General features: G+C 38.9%; 1 protein-coding gene across 1 annotated transcript in view; it reads left to right on the top strand.

Moving 5' to 3' along the window:
- The window catches only part of LOC115215836 (transcription activator MSS11), a 68,864-nt gene that overhangs the window by 19,596 nt on the left and 32,487 nt on the right, over nt 1-16,781 (top strand). The window contains exons 2-3 of the mRNA XM_036505698.1: nt 15,553-15,658; nt 16,115-16,267. Of these exons, the coding sequence (XP_036361591.1) occupies nt 15,553-15,658; nt 16,115-16,267 (259 nt within the window). The remainder of the gene's footprint in view (nt 1-15,552; nt 15,659-16,114; nt 16,268-16,781) is intronic.

The raw sequence follows: 16,781 nt of genomic DNA, 5'->3' as shown, positions 1-16,781 counted from the left end.
AGTTACTTGGTGTATGATTGAGTTTGTAGCCGCCGGTCTTCCCTGAATGCTTGTCTGGCCCGGTTTCGTCCTTACAAGTTTATCCAATGCTTTCTTTTTAATGCTTCAAAAGAAGTTTCTTTTATATTTCTGATTTCTTTAGGCAGGCAACAGAAGAGAACCTCTAAATATCAAACTGGTACAATAGAGTGTTTTTGCTCGTGATTTCGAAGGTGGCGTATTTGGAAGCTTTGGATCCGCGGACTCAAAACGCCGGAGATTCACCCGGTTTCCATGCCGTATTACTGAGATTACGGCATTTCCCTTTGAACAGGACGCTGCTTTGTCGTAGCAGCTTTTCTTTATATCAAAATAAATATTAGATTGGTGTCTTGTGTTCTTGCACAAATTGCGATGTTTCTTAAGCCTTAACTCACTCGGAATAAAACCCTTACCATAAAAGACTCTTCCAAGATTCCTTTTTTGAAATTATATGTTTTCACGATGCTTTCGTTTATATTCTTTCCACAACACACTGTATTTATGTATACACCTTTTTCTCCTTTATGCGATGTAAAACTCAGATACACATATACAAAAGATAAAGGCACACGCGCACACACACACACACAAAGAACGTCTACTCTGACTGTGGCTGATGGGAAGATATCTCGCATTGCAGAGAATGCATTCACTTGTGTGGTTATGTATAGCAACACCTGAAATGTGAGCCAGCCTAGCAAAGCCGCCGGCTGGCTCATTGTTTCGCTATCAGGTGTCGTTTTCTGAAATAGCAGTTCTTCCTCTTCTGCTATTTGCTCCAACATTGCAATGATAATAATGTTAAATGAAATTCGAGAGAGGAACTTGTCTGTCCTTATGAAACCACAATAACGAAATGAAATAAAAGATGTTATTGTGGAGAAAATAAAAGAAGGGTTCGAGTAAGTTTCAAATTCACTAGTTGCTTACTCGACATTTTAACAAGGCAAAAAACAAAAAAAATCAATAAATAAAATAGTAATTGGTTGAAGCAGCCGACACCGCCCACTCGAAAGAAGGGTCTTTATATTCTGACAGATGAAAAGAAAGTTTCTGCTTTCACCCAACACTGGAGACCCGACGGCGGTCAAAGGATAGTTTGACAGGAATTGCCATGAATGTGGCATATTGAAATCCAAACGCCAAGTCTTCGTGTCTTACTTTTTCTGTAGTTTTACTTAGAGGATTATTTGAAAGAAATTTATTGGAGTTAATTAGAATCGCTTGGGCAACTCGGCCCTTCTCGTAGAATTTTCAGTTTTGGGTCATTGAAGGAAAACTAATATCTCTATCTCTTTCTATGGCGTGGCTGTGTGGTTGTGATAAGAAGCTTGCTTCCCAACCACATGGTTCCGGGTTCAGTCAGCCACTGGCCAACCAAAGCCTTGTTAGTGGATTTGGTTGACGAAAACAAAGAAACCCATCGTGAGTGCGTGTGTGTATATTTATAATCAGTTAAGTCTATGTCCAGTCACAGAGTGACCAACGGTTTCGCATCCCTGCGAACGTCTATTTAGACTCTAAAGCCAGATTCCTACCTCCCAAAGGTAAAGAGTTATACTTGTCTTCGGCTTTAAAGTCTGACAAGCCGTCCATGGGGCTAGGCTCTTTATGGATGCGAAACCATTGGTCACTCTGTGACCGGAGGACATAGACTTAACTACTTTTAAATACATTGCTGCTCTATGCCTAAGAGTTGGCTTCTTTTTCGGATACAGTGACATTTTCTCGCGTTCCTTTCTGCTGAAGAGCATAGACTCGAAACGCAAAAGACTTTCCCACCTTCCCGAACGTCAAACTAATACACCTGTCTTCGTCTTTTGCAAATTTCAACTATATATATATATATGCATTTCAGTGATCTGCAGACGAATCTATATCATAATCTTTTCTGTGCAAAATAGTAACGTCTGGTTGCAAGTCCTCACTGAATGGCTTTTATTTCAAAGATTTCCTTCTCCCAAATGGATTGTCTTTATTACAACTAGTGAGCACCATCTACCCCTCGATTATATTGGGTGGCTGTTGACTTCACTGAGTTGCTCCACCCTATGATGGGTGTGCTTTTCATCTCACATCGTGTCCAAAAACCACCCTCCTCATCTAACAAGCTGGGTGGGGTTGCCGGTTTAGTCGCCGACGATCCGACCGTGCAACAAGTTGTACTGGGTTACATGTTACCTGTAGCACAAGAGCGACCTGACACACACACACATATACGAGAGGGATTTCCTCGAGGACCACTTCTATATCAATGATAGGGGTCACAACCTTTGTCTTGGATCAATGTGAAAAACGACACACATAATCCAACATGAATTTTCTGGATGCGTTCCATTCAAAAACTACAAAACGTTGCCAACAAGACTATAAATATTTATATTTGTTATATTACACTGAACGTCTATATATTTAATTCGATATATATACATCTGCAATGTTTGAATTGGGTTTTTAAATGTTCGTAATGGCGTCGAAAAATGTAAGGATATCTTCTTCCAGTAACTTCCTTTTGTGTCCCCTCTCCTGTAATCAATCTGATAAACGAAGACTTCTGCATGGCATTAGAAACTACACCCCATTGTTTTTAATCCACAAGGGAACCTCAACCTAGTAATTTGATCTGATAGAAAAGGAGCTAAATCTCTCATAAGCCACGTCCTACTGTCGCATGAGCTAACGACGGGTGGACTACGTGGCTGCTAGACACGCTAGAGTTAACAGCCAAATCTCCTTCAAACCACGCAATACTATATATATATATTTATGAGCCAAAGTAGACCTTTACATGGTAGCTCGACTTACCGGAAATAGTAACCAAATCACCCTAATATCATTTCATAATTTTATGTATGAGCTAACGTGGGAGGCTCTATAAGTTATCTCGATTTCGTCGAAATAATAGCCAATTTTCCCTCAAATCATATCCTACTGCTTTATGTTCGACTTCTATATTGTAGACATCTGGTAGAAATAGCAGCCAATTTTCCCTTGAAAGTACACTGTGGATCCCCAAAACTCGGCCCAGGAGAAACAGTCTATTACAAAATGGTGCTGGACACAATTATTTCGTTCCCAGAATACCTCTGAAGCCAACTGACTTATTTACCATTTCTTCAAGTTTCCCGTGACCATCAATACTGGACAAGCATTAAAAGTTGCTCAACTTGAGCCCTGGTGGATCCTGCCTTTTTACAGAGACATCTTAAAATTGATTCTTCGGGAGTTGGAGGGTTTCTTGATCATAGCACCACAGACTATAACCAAGATTACAGGTTTTTAGAATTAATAAAAACAAAAAAGATCTGGTGAAAGTACACCAGTATTCTATTGTATTAGTCAAATAATTTGAAACGTTTTGCTTTGTAGTCAAGTAATTTAATACAAGTCCGGCTGCCGTACCAGCCATCAACTCACCACACCATTCGTTTATTCTTTTCTTTTATTTGTTTAGGTAATTTTAACTGCAGCCATGCTGGAGCACCGCCTTTAGTCGAACAAATCGACCCCAGGACGTATTCTTTGTAAGCCTAGTACTTATTCTATTGGGCTCTTTTGTTGAACCGCTAGGTTACGGGGACGTAAACACACTGACATCAGTTGGTGGACAAACACGCACACATATATATACGACGGGCTTCTTTCAATTTCCGTCTACTAAATCCACTCACAAGGCCTCAAGTGTCATGCAGTGGGATGAGAACCCAGAACCATGTGGTTGGTAAGCAAGCTACTTACCACACAGCCACTCCTCCGCCTAAATAAATCTTTTACTGTGACTAATTTCATTATTTCCCGTACAACAGCGCATGAGAGAGAGAGAGAGAGAGAGAGAGAGAAAGAGAGAGAGAGAGATAGAAGGAGAGAAAGAGTGAGGTATGAATTGTGTGTGTGTGAGAGAGAGGCGGGTGGTGTTACAGACCCCGTACATCTGCGACATTTTCGACAATGGAGACCAAAGGTGTGTTTGTCCTCCACACGTGTATACAAAGTCCATGTTAATTAACAACAGCATAAGATTTCTTAGATTGGCCTAACATCTGAAAGATTAAAGAAACAAGATCTGAAATGTGAAGTTCATGCATTTCCACCAACCAATCCGTATAATAAAAAAAAAGCAGCTGTTCTAAATAGAGATAAAACCTACATCGACATGGCAGGGTGGCCGCCACGTCATTCTGTATCGAGTCTACCCTACAAGTGTTGGTCAGCTTTATCAAAAGTAATCATTCTAGCCGCGATCATAATGTCTGGTCAGAGTATGTTATCTAATATGTAATTCCCTCATTTCAAGATAAAAACGCGAGATGAGAGACTTGGCTGCTATTTCTAGTGTGTTGACTAATAACATAGACGTTCTCAAGAATTGTGTTGATAAACGAAGTGAAGAGCCCGGCTGGTAGAATTTTTATAATTATTATAGCATAGGAAAAAACCCCGAAAACATGCGATAATGTAACACTGGTCTATTTTTACAGCACATCACTCCATATTTGGGACATAGAAACGTGGACGAAGACGTTGGAATTTACATGCCTGGGTTATAATTATTGTGTGCCTCTCTCTATCAATCTCTTACACCAGTTCTCTGAATGGAAGGTCGCCCACCCCAAAACGATGGTCTGTTTTATTTGCATCTGTCACTCCCGCCACGTGTCGTAAATCACATCACACACGTAATCGATTCTTATATCAATAGCTTTTACACACTTTGCCTACAATAAATCAATAAATCAAAGTTGGTGACAGAGTTAGTTGTACTGGTCTTAAAAACTAAAATAGCATTAATGGACCCTTATACAACACACACGCCTATCTTTCTGTGTGGCGTGAATATATATATTCAGTTATAGATGTTTTCTAAAATTTCCGTTGCAGCTTTTTCAATAGTCGTGTGTGATATATACTCTTTTACTTATTTCAGTCATTTGACTGTGGTCATGCTGGAGCACCGCCTGTAGTCGAGCAAATCGACCCCAGGACTTAAACCTAGTACTTATTCTATCGGGTTCTTTTGCCGAACCACTAAGTTACGGAGACGTAAACATACCAGCATCGGTTGTCCAGCAGTGGGGATGGGGGTACAAACACACACACATAGACATATACCATATATAGCCACTACAGTGTTCTTTCAGTTTCCGTCTACCAAATCTATTCACAAGGCGTTGGTCGGCCCGGCGCTATCGTGCAAGACACTTGCCCAAAGTGTCAAGAGGTGAGATTGAACCCGGAACCTAAGGTTGGGAAGTAAACTTCTTACACAACACAACACACACGTGGACACGAGTTAAAGCTTGATGGCAGCCATTAGCACTGGCGTCAATTATAAAACTTCAGCCAATGCATTAATGCGTCGGTTTGCAAATTTCTGGGTTTAGCCACAAAGCATGGGATCTCGGTGCAAGATCGACGGAAGATACCCAAAGCAGAAACATAAAAGTAACAAGCAAACAGACATACACAAACATGGAACGCCATGTGTGCTAGAAAAAGGGACGAATACATAGAATAGGTATACAGTATATCCAAATTTATTATACATACATACTTGTATTTAAATATATCCACAACAGGCACATGGACTTATGTGATTAGTATAAGGGTAATCATTTGTCAGGGTAATCATTTGTCTAGTTAGGAATTCAGGGTTTTGTGGGCCTTTTTTTTTTTTAACTTAAAGTAACTGCGATCCTCGTGTGAGCCTTTACGTTCGACTTTTCCAGCAATAACCACAACTTAGTAACCAGTTTATTTCAAATTATATACCATTTTTACTTTGAATAAAATTTTTTAAAAAATGGGATGGTCACGACTGGAACGGTTGATCCTATATTTAGTCAACCGAAACTAAGAATGGAAAATGCAATCCTTACTTAAAAAACAGCTGTGAATAATGATTTAGTTCTTGTGCCGACCCATGATTTTATATTATGAATGGTTTCCCATGTTGGCACAAGTAACACGATAGCAGCAACACAAGCATCACACAACGTGGGAGTTCTATATTGCTAGACAGCCTGTGAGAAATAGCAGCCAAATCCCTTGACTCACATCCTACCGTCTTAGAAAAAAAGGACAGCTCGGATATTGAAGCCCTAAATAATTTAAGCAAACGAAATGTTTATAGTTGGAATGCCTCTGATAATTTACATGCTTCATCACAACTGACCTAGGGTTAAATAACAATACCCGTATCCCTAAAGACCCCAATAACCCTAACTTCTATCCCTATAAATGCAACATTCTGAAACTCTTCTGGGTTTCCCTACGTGAATCATGTAAAGAAATTCAAAGGTGGACATTAATAAATATTTATCGCAACGTGTCAATGAGGAATTGAGAAAATACAAACTGCCCCCTCCCTCACCTCCACTCTGTACTGGAAAACGTACACAATACATACATATAAACACACACACACACACGTATGCATTTTAATGGGCAGAAAGTTCCTGAAATGAGTAATTGAACTTTGAGTAATTTTCATAACTTTTTTTACCGATTTAAAAGTGTATGCCTACACATATATACGCACGGAGGTCTCTCTCTCTCTCTCTACTTGTGTGGTATAAACTTTTTGAAGAAAAAAAAAAAAATGTACATTTCATACATGAAATATACCAGGTATATATTTTCGGGGCTAATGCAGAATCGCACCTGTCCCTGACAAATGAATTTCTTTGAAATTTGTTTTTTGGATTCCTACGTTTTAGATGTTGGAGATTACAAATATACAAAAAAACAAAAACAAAAAAAAAACAATATTTAATAATTACTGTTATAAAGTTTAATAAGGGGCCCAAATTTCACCCCTCCCCCAATTTTAAATTGGGGATCGGAAATTTTTTTTAAAAAATGCATTTTTCCAGGAGAGGTGCGATTCTACATTAGCCCCAATTTCTGTTACCTTAATCTCAATAAAATACATATTTTTAAAAGACATTTTGCAAATATACATTTTCGAGTGTAGATTACGTAATGTTAATGTCCCAAACAAAATGATTATCGAAACCCCTAAAAAGTAAATTCTTAATTTCAACATAATTATAACCTACACACTGGAAAGGGTCTCTGCAAAATTTCATATAAAAGTATGAAATTTCCAGAAAGTTACGAGGACACAAAACATGGAGGGGAGCACCTAACTGCCTTACATAATATCTTCTTTCTACATACCCGTACCCTTACTACTGGGACCTCTCCCACCCACTTCAGTCTAGAAAACTGCAAAAAAGGTCGCGAAGGGCTGCTCTTCCCTTACCGAGTCCTAAAACAATGTAGACATCACATAATACATTAGCTTCCTCACTTTATACAAAATCGAAGAATGAAAAGAAGAGGAGGCAGTGGGGGGAAATGGGGGAGAGTATAGAATGAGGGGTGAGAAAGATCTTTAATGAAGATGAACGGAGAGAACAAGGCAAAAAGATCAGGTAAATAAAGATTTGGTGTGAATCATGGGACATAAAGGTTCCAGAGAGGGAGAAAGGTGGTGGGGACAATGTGATAGAAGGGGTTTTGGAGAAAAAACCACCAGGTAATCTGAGGAAATTCCGTGGAAAGGAAAAACGAACTCAAAGGGAGAAAATATAGAAACAAGGTTATTACGAGAGGGAAGAAACCTGGAAAATTTCAGGAAATAAAGAGAATTAAAAGAGAACGAGAGAAGTTAAAGAATAAAGAAGAAGAGGTAGAGAGAGAGGGAAGGGGAGATATGAGTGAGGCATGCTGGGATTTGTGTCGGGTCGGTCGCCGTCTTCTCCGCCACCCTAACCCTCCTTCACTGAGAATTTTGTGTTTCTTCTCTCCATCTCTCACTCTTTCACTAAACACGCAATTAGCTCCATCCAAACCTGGCTCGACAGCAACGACTTTGCCGGGCTGCCGACGTCAAGCGATCATGTTAAGAGAAGAGGCGACGTTGTTTCCACTTTTCCCCCAACAACCAAACACGACGACCACCAGTGAGAAACCAGTCTCTGAAGTGGCGGCCACTGACTTTTCAACTTCACCTCAGCTCCAAGACAACAAGGTAACAATATATAAAACATTATCATCATCATCATAGTTTCCAGGGCTGGGATCTTCGGGAACTCATTTTTCAGCTCCAATTAATCTTCCACATTCTCTGAAACTTTCCCAAAGTTTTCATTGAGAAATTCTGAGTGGTGGGATCGAAAATGTTTGAAATCTTTTAACATTTGGTAAGAAATCCTGTTGAAGCATACGTTCTGAGTCCACGACCTACATTAATTCTGCGTGGGGAACTGCTTCACTTTATTTTCAGGAGAGCCAGATTTTCCATAAAAAGCAATTTATCTTCGTTTTAAAAATTTCAGCCTTCATGATTAATAATAATGCTGATGGTGCGTGTTGCTTTGGAATTTCTGCAAATATATAACTCGAGGGAAATGTTACATCAACATAGAGTATAATATTGGGGGAAAAAAAGCTTAATGTCCACGTTTTATGTCTCAAGCGAAAAAGTTTGTAAAGAAGTTAATTACAAGTTGAAATGATTATTAATCGTTATAAAACATCGTAACAGACAATTAAAAGTAGTTTGATATGAGATGAAAATTTAATTAATTATAAAAACAAAATAAAATTAACAGAGATTCGTCCATGTGGCAATCAATAATTATTTTCTTCTTTTTTTTTATTACTTTAAGGTTAATAATTTTTTCTGTAATCCTTTTTTTTTTTTACTTATCTTCTCAAACGGTGTATCATTTGTGTATAGCTTCAAAAATATGCGCTGTTCTCTCTGTGCCAGGAGTTTTTCCTTTTTAAGTACTTTTTCCTAAACTGGCACAACTCCAGTGCACACCATCAATTCTTCCGGAGGTCTTCTCTCTACGAATCCGCAACTGGCAAGAACTTGAAACAGCGGAGAAATTAGTTATATACTGAGTGTGTGACGTCATCGCCGTTGAGCCAATCAAAACGCGTTAGTTATGTCAATGTCGAGAATTACACACACGCACTCACCACAAGGTGGTGGGAGTAATAGTAGTAAATGGTGGTAGTGTGAGGAGTAGTTAACAGTTGTGGTGGCGTCAGTAAGTGGTTCATTCACCTTGAACTTGAGTTAATTGTGAATCAGAGAATAGTAGGGGGGGGGGGGTAGAAGTTCCTTCCACCACCTGCCACAACCAGGGAGGGGGCTTCTACGTGATGGGTCTATTTGCTAGAAATAGCTCTCAAATCACATACTACAGTTTTATTTTAAAATTAAAGTTAGGCCACATGGCAGTAATTCTATAATAATAGCAAGACTTCCTTTTGTACCCTCGGCCCCAGGACGGGAGGAAGTCTTTCCATACTAACATTTTCGAAAATTACTTTTAAGAATAATAATTTTTTTAACATTTTGCCTTCATTTCATTTTTGAAAATTGTTTTTTCTTTATTATTTTAAGTTTACATGTTTCAAACAGTAGAGAATGCAGTTATGTCAAAAAGAAAAAAAGATATTTTTTCAAAATTTCCCATTCCATAGTTTTTGTCCTGCTACTTCAGCATTAAGGGAGGGAGAGAGAGAGAGAGTACTAAACACCCGCAATTTTTCCATTTTCGATTTCTTTCGGATAAAAAAAAAAGATTGTGCAAAACTAGAATTTTCACAAATTTGATAATTAGGCGGAGTTTCGAAGAAAAAAAAAGTTAGAGAATTCTTTCTCAAAAAAATATTTTAGCAAAACTTCTCGAGTTAAATGATAGAATATGGGGTCTTTATAAATTTCTTTTAACCACTTGAAATATTGCAATTACTTATCCAGTGCTACTTTTGGACAAGAATTGTTTTCAGAATAGTTTCGAGAGCCAAACATCCTGGGTATATAATTGTTTAACATAAGACTCAAGGGTACGGTTATGCTGATGTTCCCCAGAATGAAATACTTTTATTAACGGAAGAATTTCTCTTGAACCAACCGACTGCAAATCTGCCTCAACATTCCCCCGCCATCAATCGAGAAATGTGGAAAAATTTATTTTTGTATAATCGACAACTCCAAACTTTAAATACAATTCTCAACGCAATTTCGAGGGAGAAAAAACGCTTAAAATGGCAAAGTTGCGGGATGGAGGAGGACAAAAGGGGTTTAAAGAATGAAACACTGAAATTTTGAGGAAAAATAAATTCTTTTTAGTTGGATTATAATTTCCAATTTAAAAAGATAAAGAATATTAAAAAAATTAGGATTCTTGCCCAAAATAAAAAGATAATTTTTATTAAATATTTAATGTAGGATTAAACACGTAAAGGACATGGCTTGATTTGTTTAACTACAGATGTGTGTCACGTTCTTCGTAACTTTCTGAAAAGTGGATATTTTTAAATGAAATTTTCCAGAGATACATTTCGGGACCACCCTTCTTAAATAGTACCGTAAATTACAATACCGTCGGAATCTGAGGGATATGGGAAAGAAAAAATATTAAATGGGTTCCTAATAGATTTTGATAATGTGTGTGAATTACTCGTCCTCCCTCAATTCTTTTCACATCTGTATGTATGTATGTATGTATGCATGCATGCATGTATGTATGTATGTATGTTGTCATCATCATCGTTTAACGTCCGTTTTCCATGCTAATATGGGTTGGACGGTTCGACTGGGGTCTGGGAAGCCAGGAGGCTGCACCAGGCTCCAGTCTGATCTGGCAGTATTTCTACAGCTAGATGCCCTTCCTAACGCCTACCACTCCGTGAGTGTAGTGGGTTTTTATATATATATATATATTTCTTTCCTTTCCTGAGCGTCCAATAACACTATAGTTGTTCCACGTACTAGCGTTGTTGTGTTTTCATGTTTGGATTAACTATATATATATATATGTATGTGTGTGTGTATATATATATATATATATATCCCATCCGAACGTGGCCAATGCCAGCGCCGCCTTGGCTGGCTTCCGTGCCGGTGGCACGTTAAAAGCACCAACCGATCGTGGCCGATGCCAGACTCCCCTGGCACCTGTGCCGGTGGCACGTAAAAAGCACCCACTACGCTCGCGGAGTGGTTGGCGTTAGGAAGGGCATCCAGCTGTAGAAACCCTGCCAGATCAGACTGGAGCCTGGTGCAGCCTCCTGGCTTCCCAGACCCCAGTCGAACCGTCCAACCCGTGCTAGCATGGAAAACGGACGTTAAACGATGATGATGATATATTTATGTATCTATATAAGTATGTGAGTTGGTAGGCGGGTGGTTATGTGGGTGACTTTGTGCGTTTGTCCCTGGCTGCTGCTTGACAACTGGTGTTGTTTACACCACTGTGACTTAACAGTTCAGCAAAGGAGACAGAAAAAGTATCAAGTTTAAAAAGAAAGAGTTGGGGGCCGATTCATTTGGTTAAAATTCCTCAAAGCAGTGCCCCAGTATGGCCACAATCTAATGACTGAAACAATTAGGTGTTCCAGAGAGTTCTATGAGTCGGTTGCTTGTTGGCAGTTTTCTTGCAGTAAGTCCAAAGATTATTCAAAGTCCATAAGAACCATTGAACTTTACGCTACTGACTTATGAACCATTTGTCAATTTTACTATGCTGCTACTGTTTACAGTGGTGAGTTGTTGATACCTTGTGGTATTTAATTACAGCTAGACTGCATCATTTAAGTATTGAGTGTCCTGGTCCAGCGTACAATAAAATGCAGTGTTGCTTGACTGGAGACACACCTCTGACCTCTCTTGTCTCTTTACTCTGTTTTCTTAGTCATGTGTATCATTATATTTAGTATCAATGATAATTTATCTTTGCAAATCTGGAGCTGATGGGTCCCTAAGTTGAATGGATTTTAAGAATATCATTGAAACTTTCATTTCCATGTCCTCAGTTTGCTGGGGCCCAGCCACCTCAAAACTATATTCTCCAGAAGAATTTTAACCCAGAACTGCAACATTACACAAGAGTTGTGAGACCTGAACACTGTCCAGGGTCCTTAGGAACACTGTCCAGGGTCCTTAGGAACACTGTCCAGGGTCCTTGGGAACTTCCTGAACTCCTTCAGCCTCAGGATGTTTCGCAAGATCATGGGTTGCTCTTGGCTGGATTTTGTATCCAACCAGTGATTCTGTTTAGAGACTAGGACGTGTCTTGTTACTTGTATGATTCAGCCCCCACCCCCCAGGCCCAGAACTGTTTGGTCATGTTGCTTGAGTTTTCTGAGTTAGACCCTACTTATTGTATTCTCTTCACTGAGGGTCTGGCTTGGTTGACAGCTGGTCAACCACATGCCATATAGTCACAGCAGTTGAGGAGGTATCTCACAGAGGTGGGGACTGGCTAGGTTGCCTAAGACAACCTGGGAATATACCAACAAATGGTGAATGCAGCAACACACTGCAATGGTGCGTGACCCCGACCACACTTAACTGGACCTGACTGCAACATTAGAAAACATTTAACAAATTTATGGGAGAATAGCAAAGTTGTTAGCCATCAGCTTTCAATTTTTACCATTTCCATAGTTAAATTTCCCTCTCAATCAAATGATTTTGGGTTCAGTCTCACTGCCGGGTACCCTGGGTGGGTGTCTCTTTTCTACCCTAGCCTCAGGCAGACCAAAGTTTTGTTAATGGATTTGGTAGATGGAAGCTGAAGAAGTCCATTGTATATATCTATGTGTATTTGTAAATGTTTGTTTCTCCTTATCTTGATATCAAGTGATTGCTGTAAATCAATATTCCTTTCCAATCTTCTGCCAAGCCATGTCTGGCCACCCCTGGGAAAATATTTCCTTGTTTGGAAGCAGTTAAGGGCTGGTGACTGGAAGGACATCCAGCAAGAGAGAATCTGCTTCAACAAATTCTGTCTGACACATGCAAGCATGGAAGAGCAGACGTTAAAATGATGATTGTATAAAATATATTCACTGAGAGAGCAGTCACCACATTCCTTTCCATGGTGATCAGCTGACTCTGATGAGCGTAAAGTTATATGATTGGTTTGTTACCTAACACTCCATTGTAGTCTTTACACGAAACTGATTGGTAAGACCAGCCATGATGGATATTTAATACTATACATTTCGGATAATATATATATATATATATATATATATATATTGTGGTTGTCTACTCCTTATGCAGAGTCTGACCACCTCCTTCATCTACACCTTAGCACCATAATGGCATCTGATGTGGCTCTTTAAACCAGACAGTGTCCTGAAAAGACACCCACGTCGTTTGCACCTCTGATTTGGACCCCCAAAAGCTGCAGATAAGTTCTGCTCTTTGTGGATCTTAAAATGTCTTTTGAGGCCTCCGTTAGATTTGCAAACCTTCAGGCATACCTTGCATTCAAAGGTGTGCACAGACATATAGGCAGAATAGTTGGTGGAGGTTCGTTTTCCATGGGTTCGCAAATGAGATCTGAGCCCAGCACAAAAGAAAGACATGGTCTGTCACAAACTGTGCAGAACAAAAAGGTCATCGTGATTCACCGTCTCGATCGTAACATTCTTCCTTGGACCTCTTTTGAGTCTTACTTGTGTTATCCTGGCCTCTTCAAATGCTTTCACTCCACTCCACACCTTTGTTCGCCATCCAACTCGATCCGAAGCAACGGTTTTCCAGTGACTTCATAGTAGTCCTTATGCTGTCCTTAAATATATATATATATAACTTAGATAACTTAAATTGGTTTTGGCCATGACTAACTCAGTAGCACCACCTGGAAAAGTCTTTTAGTTAATCCTAAATAAAAGAGGTGGGCTTTGAACATTTACTATTTTCAGCATTACTTTTCTTCAAGTTTCTAAAGGAAACTAAAAGAACCTACAGAACAATAGAGAATCGTAAGATGTAGGTGCTTGGTGTTGGTAATAAAAACACTTGTAAGACATGTTAGAGGCACATGAGAGACTGTGTCCTGCCTTAGGAAACAAGGTCATACATGGGAGATGTAGAATCTAGACCTTGTCATTGGTTATTGCGTACCTTAGTATAGATGGCTAATAATTGAGGAGACGGGATATCTCAAAGCCAAGATGCCAGCATTGTGTCTTGAGTTTAGCCAATGGGAAAAAGCTTGTTGCTAAGCAATGACAGAAATCTGAGTCTGAAGAATATTTGATTAACCTGCAATGTTGAGTTTAGTTTCTGCTTTCATCACCACTTTGAAGATGGATTCTGTGAATTAAGATATCTTGCTTAAATAATATGGAGTGAAAATGTTTAATGGTAGTTGCTCCTTCCCTGCAAGGATCACCATTTTAATGCCATGAAGCAGAGTGTCATAAGTGGGTCTAAATCGTTGGAAGGTAACCTGAGTGGTTGTGCCCTGTGTGAGACCTTGGGGACTCTTGAGAAGGTGACATGTGTCTAGGAGGTGCTGTGGGGGTGAGGTGTTTGGAGGAGAGGGTGTGGTTTTAGAAATAAAATGTCCTAAACCATGAACAATAATTCTATTTTAAACACATTTTTGAATAAAACCTATGGCATTGTGTTATCAGTGAAGAGAAACATGACTTTGATGTTATACCAAGGTCCAATATAATTTCATTACAAAAGCCTTTGCCTTCTTAAGAAATTTAACACAAAGGGCACTAGTCCACACAAATGTCTCTATATTGAAGGACATTGTGTTAGAAGTGAGCAGAAGCATGACTGATGATGTCTCCAATATAATTTTGTTTTAGAAATTTCTACAAAACTGAACCCAGGGGCACTTTTTGCAATGTGTTGATGACACTACAGCAAAAGTGACTTTGTTCTGACTTTCTCATAGTGTTTACTTGGCAGAGATATTATGGGGATTTGCCATTGCATTCCCCAACTGGATGGCTGTCGGCCAACAAGGAGCTCACGTGCCCTTTGACAAATCTTGTTTTCAATCTTACTGCTTGTCCAGACACCCTCCTCACAAGTGGAGTAAGCCATTTAAGTAGGGGGCACCAGTTGCTGACCATTCAACCAGGAAACATGTTTACATGGTGTCAGTAGCAGGTCTCATCAGCCTGTGATGAGATCCTTCACCTGACGGGGGCATTAGCCCATGCAAATATCTGAAAAGACATGGGACAGTATAAAAAGATATGGATTCATAAACAACTTGAAAAAATTAGTTTCTGTTTGATTAAAAGAGATAATCTATTTTTGTTTTTTTTTGTTTGCAAAATGTCATTCAGTGATTAAGGTGTCTTCGTTACAAAAGGTTCTGATTGACTGTTCTGAGCCAAAATGATTTTCTCTCTCACGGTGATAATGATGACTTCAGTTCCAGCCAGTTCATGTTCCCATGGTAACTGTTTGTCATTTCATTTGATGTGATATGGAACTAGAAACTTGGCAGGTTATTGTTGTTGACTCACCTTGGTCAAGTTTGATCAAAGCTGGATTATTGTAATTAATATCCTCAGATGACCTAACTAACTTCACAGGTTTGGTATGGTCATAAAATAAGGGATCTACTCACTGAGACCTTAACATGAAAATCTCTGGCTGAGAACCAGGCAACAAGCTGTGAGTTTCACTACTTGTAGACAGTACTTGTTTATAATAAAAAAACTTTTTTCTTTCTGCAGACAGATTAAAAGAGATAATACAATGTTCACTCAATATTGTAATATCTGTAATAATTGTGAAGTGATTGTTTGCAGTGCTCAGGTGCCATACAACACATCAGAAAAGGTAGCGAAACGTTTATGCTGAAGACACAGAGTAATGCACAGGAAGGGAACAGTGAATGAATTGTTTAAAAAAAACCCCAAAAAACAGGGGGCATCAGGTGTATTTGTTGGCAGATTTCAGGAAGCAAGTTTTGAAGGATGCAGTGTCAGCTGACAGCTGACAACTGATGTGGGTAATTTATTCCATGCTTCAGCAATTCTGAGTCTGAAAATTGTTTCTGAAAGTCACGGGTGCTGTGTTTTGTGTTTTGATTCTGTAAGCAGGTTCAGGAGAGTGTTAGACATGAAATTCAAAAAGGTGGTGGCCAAGGTTGTTGTCAAGTCCATTCCCATCATGTTGTAGCTACCAAAATTGTCCTATAACTAATAATGATAAGAGATCTGCCAATATTCTCATTTGCATGTGTTTTTTTTAGCATCACAGGTGAATAATAGTGATTTTCTGTGTATTTTTCAGATGATTCTGTCTAACACTGACTCTTTATCTTCCCCCACACCGTCACCAGAACCTAAGAATGGTAAGAAACCTGGACGACAAACGAACCCACTTCCTCGCCATAAAAGAGTCTCTCATATCAATGCCGAACACAGGAGGAGGAATAAAATCCAGGTTTGTTTTCTAACACAGGAAGCACTGAAATGTGTTAGCCTTTTCCTTTATCCCTCACCATTCTACATAATGGCAGCTGAAGGGGACAGTTGCTGTTGCTGTTGTTGTTGTTGTTGTTGTCGTTAAACTTATGCTGGGCTTCAATTTAGGGATTCCTCTAATCTTTTCTTGATTTCTTTTTTTCCCGTCTGTTTTAAATAACAATACGCTTTTTTTATTTACTTTCTCATGCATACATTCATACAGACAGACAGACGTACATTCATACAGACAGACATACATACATACATATACATATATATATATATATATATACACACACACACACGCACACATTTATTATTTCTTTTAACCCTTTCGTTACCATATTTCTGTTGAGATTCTCTCTGTTTCTTTCAATTAATTTTAAATATAACAAAGAATCTAGTAAAATAACTTGGTTATCATTTAGCTAGTGTTAAGAACATAAATTGTTTGGTGGAAGATTTTAATTCAAAACTTATGGAAACAAGAC

Source organism: Octopus sinensis, linkage group LG9, assembly GCF_006345805.1.
Source record: "Octopus sinensis linkage group LG9, ASM634580v1, whole genome shotgun sequence".
In the NCBI taxonomy this organism is placed as follows: domain Eukaryota; kingdom Metazoa; phylum Mollusca; class Cephalopoda; order Octopoda; family Octopodidae; genus Octopus; species Octopus sinensis.
This window is presented reverse-complemented; position numbering and strand designations above follow the sequence as displayed.